At 44.4% G+C, this 14,484-nt stretch overlaps 4 protein-coding genes across 4 annotated transcripts in view; 2 read left to right on the top strand and 2 right to left on the bottom strand.

Annotated features, from left to right (window-relative positions):
- The window catches only part of LOC118417658, a 6,560-nt gene extending 4,398 nt beyond the window's left edge, over positions 1-2,162 (bottom strand). Inside the window, exons 1-2 of the mRNA XM_035823292.1 lie at positions 1,864-2,162; positions 321-469 (exon numbers count right to left, since the gene is read on the bottom strand). Of these exons, the coding sequence (XP_035679185.1) occupies positions 321-464 (144 nt within the window). The 5' untranslated portion in view covers positions 465-469; positions 1,864-2,162. The remainder of the gene's footprint in view (positions 1-320; positions 470-1,863) is intronic.
- A 164-nt stretch (positions 2,163-2,326) lies between these two features.
- On the top strand, positions 2,327-5,599 carry LOC118417659. Its single transcript, XM_035823293.1, has 7 exons — positions 2,327-2,455; positions 2,680-3,260; positions 3,407-3,619; positions 3,793-3,968; positions 4,098-4,233; positions 4,470-4,600; positions 4,752-5,599. The coding sequence occupies exons 2-7, from the start codon at positions 2,685-2,687 to the stop codon at positions 4,966-4,968; spliced, it is 1,449 nt and encodes a 482-aa protein (XP_035679186.1). The 5' UTR covers positions 2,327-2,455; positions 2,680-2,684; the 3' UTR covers positions 4,969-5,599.
- A 781-nt stretch (positions 5,600-6,380) lies between these two features.
- LOC118417660 (40S ribosomal protein S19) lies at positions 6,381-9,926 on the bottom strand. Its single transcript, XM_035823294.1, has 5 exons — positions 9,825-9,926; positions 9,194-9,267; positions 7,582-7,682; positions 7,168-7,351; positions 6,381-6,539 (listed from the first exon to the last, which is right to left on the bottom strand). The coding sequence occupies exons 2-5, from the start codon at positions 9,265-9,267 to the stop codon at positions 6,455-6,457; spliced, it is 444 nt and encodes a 147-aa protein (XP_035679187.1). The 5' UTR covers positions 9,825-9,926; the 3' UTR covers positions 6,381-6,454.
- A 249-nt stretch (positions 9,927-10,175) lies between these two features.
- LOC118418019 (bifunctional polynucleotide phosphatase/kinase-like) lies at positions 10,176-14,476 on the top strand. The gene is made up of 4 exons (XM_035823814.1): positions 10,176-10,350; positions 11,034-11,170; positions 11,707-11,753; positions 12,041-14,476. The coding sequence occupies exons 2-4, from the start codon at positions 11,041-11,043 to the stop codon at positions 13,769-13,771; spliced, it is 1,908 nt and encodes a 635-aa protein (XP_035679707.1). The 5' UTR covers positions 10,176-10,350; positions 11,034-11,040; the 3' UTR covers positions 13,772-14,476.
- Positions 14,477-14,484: the final 8 nt, after the last annotated feature.

Raw genomic sequence — 14,484 nt, 5'->3', positions numbered from 1 at the left:
CTGTACACAAAATGCTCCCGAGAATAATTTCATCAGGTCGGTTGGTACACAACACTTTCTCCGGGACGAGGGGGAATACAAACTTTTGGGATTGTGTTCTATCCGCAAAAGCGCCACCTACATCGACTACATATAGCGGCAAGGAGCAGCACTCCAGTCAAAAGCTCTGAAGAAAATGTCTGACAGACATCGAAACGTAAGCAGGTCAGACTTTACTGGTCGTGTAAAAGAAAACTTCAATGTCCTGTACACAAAATGTTTATAACGCTACATCTTGAAACTCTAGTGGAGCTCGGAGCGTTTCTTCCATAAATTCAGACCTGTATAATCTCTGGCTTGGTCAGTTGATAGAACCCTTTGCCCTTCTCGAACTCCAGCTTGTGAGTCGAGACAAAGTCCTTGATAGATGTCTTCTTCGTGACCTTCAAGGTGTGGAACCGGGACGACTTGACGGGAGAAGCCATGTTGCCTGGCGCCACACAAAGAAAAAATGTTACATATAAGTTGAACATGTGTATGGTTATAAATAAAAAGGCCTGAAAGCTGATCCGACACAAAGATTCGTGAATGAAATACAGCTGTACAATAAAAAAGATAAATAAAATAGCGGTCTGTGGTTAATTTCTAACAGAAACAAAGGAGCAAAGCATCAAACCAAGTTCTCTTGCCGCTGAGCACTGCCTGCATTCATTACATACATGTGTCATCAAAATACATTTCAGCCCTTCGTAAGGATATGTACTGCAAGGCCATTGTAGTACCAAGTAGCCAATAGCACGCTATTCCATAATAACGTATTGTCGCAACTGTGAAATCCCTACGTTTTTATTGCTTGCCTACCTGCGCGTGACTCAACTATTTTTCTGACCCGAAATAACCCAGAGCCTGGGTTGAACATGTATTAGATCGTGCCATTGAGACATGGCTTTGTTTACCTTAAGTAGGTGTAACATTACAGTAAGTACAAAGGCTTCGCCATTTTGTTCAGCCTACATGCATGGCGTCCCTGGGGGGCATCTTGTTTGTACAGCAAAAGATCTGATGATCGGTATGGAATCATGACACGTGTAGATCTGTGCACCGTTTACATTACCCAATACCCCTTTGTAAGAAATCCAACACTCGGTGGTAGCTAGATTCCTTATGTAAACTATGTTGGTGGAATGCAGATATTAAAGAACTAGATTTGACGTTTGTAGCTTGGTGTTGTAAACATATGTATTGTCAGTAATCAACTTCACTACGCGTAAGTGGCTACGGTCAGTTCTAGACTTCTTTTTGAGAAGATAGGACATGATGTCTGCATTACGACGTAGTACCTGTAGTTTGGACTTTGATTAACGACCTCCGAACTGCATTATATAAAGATAGGGACGGTTATAACGTTACATGTAGGCTTTTTACGTTCGTGGTTGAAACTGTAATGCATTTTAACTTCAATGCTGTTAAAAATGGAAATATCCGCGAGGGTTTAAGCTCGCAATGAAGAGGGTCAGCATGAAAAACGCGAACATAAAGCCACTGCGAACACTTCTCAGTCTAGTAAACGGAGGTCCTGCATGAGGCCCCCGAGTATCTGTGTAACATGTGATATGCAGCAATCTGCATCAATGTAAACACATTAATCTACGGACCATTATAGCTGCTGAAGTCCCGATGACTAGTAGACCCTAGTAGGCTATGACAACAGGCTACGATGTCCATGCACCTGTCTTTAATACTACAGGGACAGCAACCCGTTCACCTGTTATTCGTACAGGTAGCGTACCGTACACTGCCAATCAGTATCGTGTCAACATGGTGTACCAACAAGGTCCGTGTTACTACCGCACAGGGCCCTACAACAACAAGCAGACGCCTTACCGTGTTCACGTGTACGGCACTTGTGCTTTGATCAAGCAAGAACCTCCTTGGATCAAGGGACTGACGATCCCACTGTCTTCCTTCCACAAATGTTCAATCAGATGGCAGTGTTCCTCGAAGCCAGGATGTTCTGTTTAAATACCGACTGTTGATGGGTTACGCTTACCCGGAAGTGATCTTGCCGAGGCACGCTATGTGACGTAGCGGTGACTCGTACCCAGGATTCAGTCAGTGTTTATTGACCTGTATACACACGCAGGCAGGCCCGGGCAGGATACAAACATGCGATCTTTGCCCATGCACGTTTCTGCCTAACTAGTCCATCAGACAAGAACGGGTCCAAACAAGCCCGATAAATACAACAGCGCGCTTGCGCAATAGTATTATCGCACACTGACGTCAAGCAAGCAGCCAATCAGAGACGAGTTCGCGAGCGCGGGAATCCTATATAGGAAGTAGGTTGTGACAGGGAAGACCAGACCCACATCTACTGCAGGTGGACTTCAAGGAGCCGCGAGGCCTGAAGAAAGAGATCTTCAACTCCTAGCTGTTCAACTTATCTTGGAGCATCAGATTCGACGAATAGTCTAAGGTAAGTGTTAATTTGTAATATGAATAAACCACCGTTAGGAATAAGCTGTTACCCTGGCTGTTACCTTAAGTGATCGCAGGTTAAAATGTAAAATGTAGCTGTAAGATTTATACCTAGATATGTAATACAATCTCCTAAGGGCATTGCAAAAATATTTCTAATTATAAAATACATGAAATGACCTTCATAGCTTTATTAAAAACGTTTACGTTCCGTCCTCACAGACAACATGCCTGTCGCCGCCGCTGTTTCCGCATTCCGCTTTGAGACCCTGAAAGTTCCCAACAAGACGAAAATCAGAGATTTCGTCAAGGACAACAAGTTGGAGTTCGCCAAGGGGAAGGGCTTCTACCAGCTGACCAAACCCGAGACCATCCAGCGCTACAAGGAGGTGGTGGCGCGTCGCAAGACGGACGGAGCCTACGTCAGCGGCGACGCCGTCAGGAAAGTCCTCGGCATTCCTCAAGACGACTCCAACTTCTCCCTGAACAAGAAGAACATCCCAGACTTCGACGTCTTCATCCAGAGCACGTCTTACAACCGCGTCTTGGTTCCCAACACGGAGTTCTTGTACGAGGTGAAGACCAGCTGTACCGCGGTGGACAAGAAGAAGGGGTCTGCTGCTGGGAAGAGGAAGGCCGAGGCAGCTGACGTCATGATTACGTGTAAGAAAGTCAAGGAAGACGAGACGGTCCCTTCTCCGTGTGTCGTTCCACGCTTCCCGCCAGGGGGGCCGATGGAAATCGTCTTCTCCTTCGACACCACGGGGTCCATGGGCGGCTGTATCGCTGAGGTCCGCAGAGAGGTACGTATTTTCGCATTTTTCAGAACTAGAATTAAGACATATTAAGGTCTTGCCCGAACACAGTGTATCGTTAGCATTGCACATCAAAAAAGTTGATCATCTCGCTTTTTTAATCATTCTAACGTTGTAACCACCTGTCCACGCAGGTTCAGGATATCATCCGCCGTCTGCACGCCGACATTCCCGGCATCCGCATCGCCATCTTCGCGCACGGAGACTACCAGGACGCCGCCAGCACCTACGTCACCAAGTGGGTGGACTTCACCACGGACGCCGACAAGCTGTGCGAGTTTGTGCGCACCGTGGAAAACACGTGTGGATATGACGGCGACGAATGCTACGAGCTTGTCCTACGCCAGGTAAGAGTGATTCCCTGAGTTGGTTTCCGCTCACGATGGACAGATATTCTGAACGTATCAACCAATCTTACTAACATCGTTTTCTTTTTAAAATATATGTACGATTGGTGGAACGGCAAAAGAGCAAAGGACAGTTGAACAGTAAAATTAAAAGAAACCCTCGCCACCCACAGGTCCGGACGGAGCTGTCCTGGATGCCGGGCACGCAGCGCTCCCTGGTCCTGATCGGTGACGCCGACCCACACGAGCCCAGCTACGGTCTCAACACGGACAACATCGACTGGAGAGAGGAGACCGACAGGCTTCACAATGAGACCGGCGTGCACATCTATGCTGTCCAGGCTGGCGGGTGAGTCTTGAATCACTGACATCGTGCCTCAGTGGTCCCCCAAGGAACAATTCTTACTCTCTATGCTTCATTCTTAGCATCATCTACCTTTGTGACCCAGTCTAACGCCAGGTTATTCCCGTTTGTTAGTGGTTCGTCCATGGCCTTCTACAAGGACCTGGCCAACCGGACTCAGGGCTGCCACCTGAAGCTGGAGAACTTCTCCTGCATCATAGACTTCCTGATGGCGATCTGTTACCGGGAGCGGGGACCGGACCAACTCATGGTAGGTGCACCGGGATCTCCTCTTGCGTGAGTTGTACGAGTTCCACACTTAACTTTTGTGGGATCGACAGCCAATGTGCAACGATGGGTCACCTGGTTAAGCCCAAACAATCAGTTGTCGTTCTACTGTATTGGGTAGAAACCCTTAATAGCTTTTAAGAGTGCATTAACAATGCGTATTACCGTGCTATCCATGCATACAGAAGTAATAAAGTACATGTCCTGTGTTTCCTCCAGGCCTATGAGAACGAGGTTCGTGCCCGGTACAACGCCGCCGGTGGGCCCGCCATGAACAGGGAGCTACACGGGCTGTTCGACACACTGGCCGGCAGGGACGGGGAGGAGGCTGAGACAGATTCCCCACCCAGGTAAGATTGAATTATGTAGAGCCAGGCCTGATTTACTATCACAGGACATTTGACCGAAGCATATCAGCTTTTCTAACTTTATTCGCCAAGTTTATGTTGTTACATCTTTCAGCGTCTTTTCTGACTGGACAGTGATTATTGTCCCTCACAGGTTGGTCCGAGCCCTCACACCACTGCGGTGGCGCGGGGTCAGCGGACACACCCCGTCCCCACCCCGGACCCCAACACGCAGGCGCGGTTTGTACAGCAGGACCAGGCTCGGAGTGCGCAGCCGCAGATTCGTCGGTAGGCGGTCACCCAGGATCGCTGCCCGGCTACTGCGCAGGTCACGCCGGATTGTCGCCAGACAGCTGCTCTTTGCATTGTAATTCATAGATTATTTTGCAGTAAAAGATATCAAATATCTGTTGTACTATAATGCCTGCAACTTGCTGCATTTACTTGAATCCTGTTGTTTTCCTGTAACTGTACTTCCTACTGTTAACCTTTGTACTATACTAGTACTAAATAACATTATGCTTGTATAATATGCATTTACCTTTTAAATATTCTATGTACATATAAGTTTAGCCTATAGCAGTGATGATGGGAAAACTGCAGTTAATGTTTTGACTTCAGTGTAACTTATTTCTAACGAGAAGACTATGGATAGGAATTCTTCTAAAAGGTGTAAATATCTCTGTGGTACACAATGTTGTGGAAGATGCATATTTATCTCTGCTGTACTACAAAACGTCGAAGGTACATATTTCTCTGTAGTATTGTGCACCTGCATAGATTAACACTATCAGGAGTGTAATCAGGAATTCTGTGGCTTTAGTGTGGTTATTTTCAGAATGAAGAAGGGGCAAAATATCATATAGTAGTATATATTAATGTGATGCTTCCAGTAAGCTTTTAGTCTGGGCAAATGTCCCATAATGATCATCAGGTGAAAGTTGTAATAAAATCTGTCCACCTCATGCAATTTCGTGCTTCTTTCATTATGAAGGTTTGTTATGCATGAATTCTATACTTTGTATGAAACACCAGTAAAGACACATAGTTTCCATGCCCAGGTAAAAAAATTCAATCCCTAGCACAGCAAAGTTGGAATGATGGCCATGCATCCTCAAAGTGTGAGTTCTGCACTTCCAAATCAACTCAAGTCAATAATGTTTACAAAAGGAACAGTGTAACTGTAACCAAACACAGGCCTTGTTGCAAATAATTTTTTCTGGCGTACAGAAAATTGAGTACTGAAAATTTTGGTACATGTCATGTACGGTCCAGGTCCAGAGGATCCAGACCTGAACCTAATTGTGACAACTTGTAAATGGGCAATGCTCAAAATTTGTCCATTTTGCTACAGGTTAAATTGACCAAGTTTGACTGTAGAAACTTAGTAAGAATTACCAACTCTCCTCCACTCCACTCTTGCTATTTTCTTGGACTGGTAAGCCGCAAAACACAAATGCCTGCCACCATAGTGCCAGTATAATCTCTTTATTTTCTAATTGGTTGTAAATCCGGTCCACTGTTTTTTTTCAGGTCAAGTTTTTCAAGACTGGTCCAAGAAGAAAAAAACGTTTTGTTACAATAACCAACCCAAATGAATATGGTTTCCACTTTTGATATCACACCAACTTTGCAAGCATCTGTCAGTTTTCCAATGACCTGGTGCAGAGCATTTTTCAGTCATTTTGTGCTTGAGGAGGATGGGTAAACAGCCATGTATATATAATACAGTAATGTATACATTTGACAGAATAAACTAACAAGAACAGACACCACACCATTGCTGAGGAAACCTTGGAAGTTTTATTTCCACCAGAGGTTATTTCTATGACATGACTCTCCTGTGTTCTGCCCACGTTACTGGGCCTTCCTCATGGCGGTTGCCACCTGACCAGCGATACGGTCCAGATCCCGCTGCCCCTGGGCAGTTAACCTGCGGCCACTGGGGTGGGGAGAGAGACAACTCAGTCAGACTACGCATACAGTTCATGGGAATCTAACGTCGCAAGAAGACAATGGTTCATGGTGGTTTTGAATTTGCAGTTGAAACTGCCATGCAGGTTTTTGCTGTACAAGGGAAAATGTTCATGATAGTTTTAGGTTTGCGGTGAAGAGGTCATACAAGCAATGGTAATGGTTCTCATACAGCAACATACACCATATAATACTACAAAGCCCATTTTCAAATACATGTACTAAGAAAATCAAAGTGCACAACAAAGTTGAGGAACCATATGCACAAGAGAAGACCATGTATTACATAATTTTGCCCCAACACAGTATACAGCTGTTTGCATTGAGAACAGTCCAGGGCTGTCTCCAGGACCTGTCCCTCTGTCCCAGAAGGAAGTTTGCTTGTTTGGATGGACAAAATTTTCACCTAGTCATTAAGTCTGATATACATGACATGAAAAGTACAAAAATGTATTTTTGTCAGATAAAACAATTAGCAACGAAAATCAATAACACTGGCTCCCAAACAATGATTGGGTCGGCAAAAAATCTAAATCTTGAGACAGCCCTGAAACATTCCCACCCAGCAGGCATGTCGTAGTGTAATCTCCACCTACCCTGCAGCGTCCTTCTCCACCATCTTGACTCCCTCCAGCGCCTGGAGCACCGTCCTGGACACGCCCCGGGAGCAGATGCGGAACTTGGCAGGCTTGGTGCCTCTGCGCTTACGACCGCCGTAGATTTTACACATGGCGCCAACGCCGACCCCACCACGCAGGTACAAGTGTCTGGCTGTGGACGCTGTGGGGAGGGGGCATGGGAAAGTGTTGGGTACAGCTTATGATACATTTTTAAAGTAATTTAGTATCATTGTAGAGAATTAGGCCAGATTGCAGAAAATTTATGGCTAATTTTTTTTCTGGCAGAAGAAACAAAGCATTTCATCTCTTAAAAAAAGTTAAAGAAAACATAGCACAGCTTGAGCATTTAAACTGTCATTGTCTGTGTCAAAAACACAGGTTGTTCCTGACCTGCTCTGAGGTAGAACCAGTCAGGGTCATAGGGCGCCAGTTCCTTGTGTGGTGCAGTCTTGACCAGGTCCACCCATTCTGGCAGCTTCAGTTTACCTGACCTACAAGGAAACAATGGGGCATTTATGGTCAGGAATAAATTCCAGCCAAGGAAGCACTTGCGTTGCTTCTCTTTCAGTCTTTGCACCAGAAAACTGTTCCCCCATCTGGCATGATCTGCTAGCAACTCATCTAGAGAAGTTAAATAGCTGTGGGTGTGTAAGTAATACAACAAGTGTTGTACAAATTTACTATTTGGATGCGTCAGTACTACTAGTACTACCATTTGACTACTAGGGGTGGGTACCAGTACAGAAAATTCAGGTACAGGTACGGGCTTGTGAATGGGCGATGATCAAAACAATAGTCGTTTTGCCACTTCACAACATAGAAATCACTATAATATATTATACTTGTAGTATTTGACTCCCTCTGTCATTGCAAAATGAACCCATTTTCATGAAAGCACAGCGCGTTGGTCCGGGTTATTTTTGCCAGCCCCTCAGTGACGGCGGCACCGGGGGGGCAGGGGGGGCGGCTGCCCCCCTGGAAAATATGTTGGGGGGGCGTCGCCCCCCCAAAAAATCAAGCTGAAACCTTGTGTATTTTTTTGATGATGGAAATTTCATAAAATCAAGCTAGTCTAACAGCATAGTTTACCCCTGAAAATGCAAGAAATGGCGTTTCAGAGAGTTCCGATTTCAAAATTTTGCCAGACCTCCCTTGTGACGACTGCGTCTTCGACGCAGGACAATATGTTGCGGGAGCGTTGCTCTGAAAAACCTTTTAAACCAATAGAAATTGTACTATCGTACTTAGCTTAGTTTACAAGCAGAATGTGCCACTGAAATTCAGGAAATGACGTTTCAGACGGTCAAGATTTTAAAATTTTCTCCGGACCTCCCTAGCGATGACTTACGCCTCCGGCGCTCACAACGACATGGTGAAAATTTGTGCGTGGTAGCTTAGGTCATCGCCCTCAAACATATTTTTCTTTGACAAAAATGGCATAAGATTTAGCATAGTCTGCAAGCAAAACTTGTCCCTCAAAATACAGAAAATGTCGTTTCAGAGGGTGCAGATTTCGAAATTTCCAAAGACCAACCTTGCAACAGCTCGCACCTTCGGCACTCAAAATCGTGAAAATATTTTGGGGGCATCGCCCTCGCTAAAACCATGTGTCTTTCTAACAGAATTGCCATCAAACTTAGCTTAGTCTGGCAACAAAATTTGCCCGTCAAAACACATGAAATGCCGTTTTAGAGGGTCTAGATTTCAAATTTTCCCGGGGGAGCATGCCCCCGAACCCCCCTAGGGTGGTCGCGCCGGAGGCGCGACGGGTAGCGCCTTCGGCGCTACGTAAGCGTGTGCCGCAAAATTCTGTCAGTAAAAGTTCGGCCCCCCAGACGAAATTTCCTGCCGCCGCCTCTGCCCCTCCACTATACTGAAACATTCTGGGGAGAACCCTGAGTCTGGTTATATGCCAGTCTTATTTACACACATGGGTGCAGAGTGTCCAGGAACTCCCCCTGCACCACATGTTTTTTCATGGCCCAATTTCTTAGTGACTTACTTTTTGAGGAAGGCAGCAAAGGCCTTGACGAACTCTTGCTGGTTCACGTCTTTAACTGTCACACCACCAGGCATCTGTGGGGAAAGTGGACACAACATTTTTGTTACGGTTTGTTCGACACATATTATGGGAGCAGCACAAACAGTTCTTTGTAAATTGATGGTCGTATCTATAGTATACCTAGGCCTGATCATGAAGTCCAGCAACCAATAATTTCTATCCAAGATGAGGGGGGGGGGGGTATTTAATACACAACATTTTTATTTTCTCAAACATACTTGGTACAACCCTTATCGTCCAAAATAGTTCAGTTGGGTATTAGAAACAATCGTCTAGCCAAAACACGATCGTAGTTTTTGCCCATGAGCAGCTGTGTGCAAAAAGATGTTCCCACAACGCGTTGCAACGATCGGCATCCGCCATTTTACTGGGCCATGTGCATGCAAGTCGCCAGAAAGAAGGCGACATCAGTCACTGTTTTAAACGAGTCAGTCTCAATGGAGACACATAATATTGCTAAGGTAGAATCTTGAATACTTTTTTGTTCTTTTGGGTCGAAGTTTTACTGCCGGGTATGCGCTATATCAGAAATATTGACCATCTAACGAGAAAAGGCAAATCTCAGACCTACCTTGAAAAATGGTGGAAGGGAAAGAGGCCGAGAAAAGGAAAATATCCCGGATGCCACGTGAAACTTCGCGAGATTTGACCCTAGCGGAAAACATTACTGCACTTCGTGTATAGGTCGCTAGCTGTCCTTGCTGCGTGGTCTTAAAGAAATTACAAAATTACACCTCACCTGGCTGCGGCCACCAAACTACGACCGAATTTAATAGCTATAGCAAACTTCGCGCTGAAAAAAGAAGACATCACTACACTTCTCTGGAGTGAAGAATTATGCTTCACCAAAGACGTCCCAGGTCCTTGGCTTCTCATACAAAATCTTCTATCGAACAGTGTAGCAGACAGAACCTAGAAACTGCAGTACTAATCTGCTCCGTTGTATGTCGCCCTTACACTGTGAAGATCACATGTGTCATCAGCTCAGAGCAGAGCTTGGGTCTTGCTTTTCTACAAAATATCTGATAAAAAGAGCCAAATCCTTCTATATCTTAGCTGTGAATCCATGAAAACAGAGACAAGGCATTCATAAACAGGTAGGCAGTGTTGGTATGAAAGATGAAAACGTAAACTTTTAAATTTTAAATGGTTTGAATGGTTGGTTAGTTGTGGGAGGGGGGCAGAAATATTTCAACTTCATATACACTCCAAATGTAACGTTAGCCAGTAAAGGTCTATGAGATGTTAACAACATAGTCATTTGTACAATATGAGTTCCATAAATTGAGCTCTTGTAAAGTTGCATGATGACAAGTTTCAGCATGCTCCATATAACATGGAATAATACATCCAACTTTTCCCCATTATGCTAAAAAGTTGATGTTAACTTTACGTTTCATAATTTAAGTTTATCTTCAATGTTATTTTTTTGTTTATAACCTAGTGACTTATATGATGGCATCATTAACAAACAAACATAACATTGAGATAAGCAAAGTGTTAAGTTCCATTGGAACATGCCATTCCGATGAGTAACATTATGCTTTTGTTGTATGCTATAACAGAAATTGTCAAGCTAATTGTTGATCCAAATAAAGTCAAAGCATTAACATCTAAGCCAAGTTACAACATTATTATAAGAATTACTAGAATTATATGTAACTGAATGTTAGTGAAGTTATTGGTTGAATCAAGGAGCTTTTTAATTATCCCATGAATGCTGTGTACCATACCATGTAATTGTACTTTAGTATACACTGATAATTTTGTATAATTTCAGAGGTGAGATGGACAGGTGTGTGCTCGTGTCAGCTGACAACAGCCACGCCCCCATCCCCCTGTCACATGACCAGCCTGTGGTCCTGGGGAGGGGACCAGAAACCAGAATAGCTGATAAGAAATGCTCCAGAAAACAGGGTACATGTACCACACTCATCTGGCCTTCAGCATAATTATTCTCGTCTAGTTCTACAAGCAACAGTTTCATTGAGCCTGTATGATATTATACCTTTTCCTGACTATCAAAGACTTAAGCGCGAAAACCACCGCAAATATTTCTGGCAGACTTTGAACCTTTGTCTCTGAAGTTCTGAACCAACACTTATAGAGAAATTTTGTCTCTTCGTTCTTGTGATATATGACTTTGATAACAGCCATTTGTTCCTCGTTCTAAGTTTCAATTGTGCTATTTTTATCATTTGCAATGTAACATGACCTTTTTCTGGTGAATAGTATCACTATGAATACAAAGGAGACATTTCGCCTGGTGGGAAACTGACAATGGAAACTAGACTCAGTTCCTCTTCTTTTTTCATCACAACCATCATACCCAATAATAGCTGCGTAAAAATACATGTATGTTTTCCCCTCCCCTACACTTTTGAGCAAGTGTGAAACAAGGGCCAAAATGCACAATTATGTAATTCTGAAATATTGTTTGCTGTTGTTTCCAGTTGAGCTGACAGCAAACCATGACAAGAAAACCGTGACACTGAAACAGGTTTGTCATTCAGTAGTTATGCATGGATAGTGATGTCATAATATACACTTCACACAGCTTCATTTAGTCCATTATGTAGGACTTACAATACACAGTCAGATGGTTTTCTACATGACACCCTACCTAGTACTAGTACATCAATGATTTTATATCTGATTGTGCATGTACATTGCATAGTGGTAAAGTGTTAATGTTTTTGAACAGAAACATCATCTCTTTGAAAGTAAGAGTTCACGATAGTATAGTATAGTAGCACATGTATAACATTTTTCCTATATGTCACACAGTTGGGTGCCAATCCCTGCAGTGTTGGAGGAAAACAGCTCAACCCAGGTGAAACCGCCACCCTGAGGCATGGCCAGGACTTCTGTATGCTGTTTGACAAGTTTCCTCATCGTGTAGAATTTTCTTCAAACACTGACACCAACAAACCACAACATAAAGTGGCAAAGGCTGCCAAAGAACAGGGCACAGTGAAAGATAGTGCTTCATCAGGAAAAAACATCCTGGACTTTTTCCAAAGGAAACAGGCAGTCAAGAGACCAGCTAGTCCTGAGGGAAATCCTTTACCCAAAAAGAAACCAAAGCCTGCGAAGAGACTAGCTGACATGTCAGACAGTGAGGCATCAGGGGATGATAAAGACAGTGGGCAGGGGAAGGATCAGGGGAAACCACAAGCCAAGGACAAGTTAACAGACATGTCAGACAGTGAGGAATCCGACTCAGAACATAGGAGGGATATCCAGGACAGACTGAAACGTTTAGGACAGATGTACGAGGCACAGTCTCCACCAAAGGGAGCGGCAAAACCTGACAACAACACGGCAGGGAAGGTTAGACCCGGGGGTTCAGCTATACAGTCGGGTAGACCGACCACTGATGCATGCTGGGAAGAGTTTGGTGAGCTGCTAGTCTACACCAGTAAGGGGGTACAGGGGTGTAGTAAGGTTGCCAGCTTTGACATTGACGGAACGATTATTGTCACCAAATCTGGGAGGGTGTTTGCACAAGACACCTTCGACTGGAAAATTGCATTCTCAGAAGTTCCTGGAAGGCTGAAGAAGTTGATTTCCGAAGGATACAAGGTTGTCTTCTTCACCAATCAGATGGGCATCCAGAGGGGCAAGATCAATGAAAAGGACTACAGAAGGAAGTTGGAAGACATAGTGGCCAAGCTTGGCGTTGCAGTTCAGGTGTATGTTGCTAGGGGGAGTGGGAAGTACAGGAAGCCTGTAACGGGCATGTGGGACCATCTGGTAGAGAGAGGAAACGACGGTGTACCCGTGGACAAAGGTGCCAGCTTTTACGTGGGGGACGCAGCAGGACGACTGGTGAACTGGGCTCCGGGGAGGAAGAAGGACTTTGCCTGCAGCGATCGTCTGTTTGCACTGAACATCGGACTCACCTTCCACACTCCAGAGGAGTATTTCCTGGGGTACAGAAAAGCCACGTTCAAACTACCCGATTTTGACCCAAGAAAGCTGGATGCAGACGGACCTCTGTATTCAACACCTACCGCCAGTCTGGTGTCCTCATTTCCTGAGGTTATAGTGATGGTGGGATGTCCTGCGTCGGGAAAAACGTTCTTCGTCAAACAGAACCTGGTCTCCAAGGGATACGTCCACGTGAACAGGGACGTGCTGGGCACGTGGCAGAAGTGCGTGGCGGCGTGCAGCCAGGCGCTGGCCGGCGGGAAGAGAGTGGTGGTTGACAACACCAACCCTGACGTGGAGTCCAGGAAGCGATATGTGGACTGTGCACGCCAGGCCAAGGCGCCGTGTCGCTGTTTCGTTATGGCAGCCTCGCTGGACCTGTGTCGCCATAACAACAGGTTCCGTGACATGACCTACACAGGCGCGGGACACGTGAAGGTCGCCGACCCCGTCATATTCTCGTATCGGAAAAAATATGTGGAGCCTCAGATGACAGAGGGGTTTGACCAGATTGCGAAGGTGAACTTCGTGCCAAAGTTTGAAGACAAGAAGCTTGAGGCCATGTATAGACAATTTTCAGGATAAGTCTGAACAAGGACGTTGGTCTGAAGAAGCTTATGATATAAAGTAAAAAGCATTGTTTTCAACAGTTACATTGCAACCAAATATTCCATCACTAGGTGGTGAATTTGTTTATGGCAAAGTTCATTGCTGTGGCCCTGGTGCAACCATTAATCAAAGGATGGAAACTGAATGACACAATATAAGGATTTTGTGCCATATGCATGTATACTGCCTAAAGTTCCCCTTTTGAGGAAAGTGGAAACCTAGATTATGGGCAACTAATTTCATGCACATAGTCAAACAGTTATCAATACACATAGTTGCACATGTAGTTAAGAAAAGCAAAGCTATTATAACTCTTTTACAACTTACAGTCTTCTAAATTCCCAGAGTTTTCCATGACAGATACATAAGTGGAATTAAACATATGTACTAACCATGTCACCAATGATACAAAGTAACAGAAATTATACAAAGCACAAGTGTACATTTCAACCTGTCTATTGAATCTATTTAAATAAAGGTACTAGGTTGTTTCCTACCTTTAGTCAATACACAGCCAAAGTAACATGACTGATACAGACATATAATATACATCTAAATCATCAACATGGCGTACGCGTAGATGGGAGATATGATTATCTACTGGTACAAATATTTAAAGAAGGTTGTATGCAACTGTACCAGTTCGTCTCTGATCACATTAAAACAAGATGTGCCATACAATTCTAAAT

Source organism: Branchiostoma floridae, chromosome 6 (genome assembly GCF_000003815.2).
Source record: "Branchiostoma floridae strain S238N-H82 chromosome 6, Bfl_VNyyK, whole genome shotgun sequence".
Taxonomy (NCBI): Eukaryota; Metazoa; Chordata; class Leptocardii; order Amphioxiformes; family Branchiostomatidae; genus Branchiostoma; species Branchiostoma floridae.
Note: the sequence above shows the minus strand (reverse complement) of the source record. Positions and strands in the feature narration are given on the sequence as shown.

What these genes read in the sequence shown, in the direction of transcription:
- LOC118418019 (XM_035823814.1), top strand. Translation starts at nt 11,041, where the DNA reads ATGGACAGGTGTGTGCTCGTGTCAGCTGACAACAGCCACGCCCCCATC. An exon ending in GAAATGCTCCAGAAAACAGG is followed by an intron (nt 11,171 to 11,706) that starts GTACATGTACCA and finishes TGTTGTTTCCAG; the next exon opens with TTGAGCTGACAGCAAACCAT. An exon ending in AAACCGTGACACTGAAACAG is followed by an intron (nt 11,754 to 12,040) that starts GTTTGTCATTCA and finishes TATGTCACACAG; the next exon opens with TTGGGTGCCAATCCCTGCAG.
- LOC118417660 (XM_035823294.1), bottom strand. Translation starts at nt 9,267, where the DNA reads ATGCCTGGTGGTGTGACAGTTAAAGACGTGAACCAGCAAGAGTTCGTC. An exon ending in TTTGCTGCCTTCCTCAAAAA is followed by an intron (nt 7,683 to 9,193) that starts GTAAGTCACTAA and finishes GTTTCCTTGTAG; the next exon opens with GTCAGGTAAACTGAAGCTGC. An exon ending in CTGGTTCTACCTCAGAGCAG is followed by an intron (nt 7,352 to 7,581) that starts GTCAGGAACAAC and finishes CCCTCCCCACAG; the next exon opens with CGTCCACAGCCAGACACTTG.
- LOC118417659 (XM_035823293.1), top strand. Translation starts at nt 2,685, where the DNA reads ATGCCTGTCGCCGCCGCTGTTTCCGCATTCCGCTTTGAGACCCTGAAA. An exon ending in ACGAGCTTGTCCTACGCCAG is followed by an intron (nt 3,620 to 3,792) that starts GTAAGAGTGATT and finishes CGCCACCCACAG; the next exon opens with GTCCGGACGGAGCTGTCCTG. An exon ending in GAGACAGATTCCCCACCCAG is followed by an intron (nt 4,601 to 4,751) that starts GTAAGATTGAAT and finishes TGTCCCTCACAG; the next exon opens with GTTGGTCCGAGCCCTCACAC.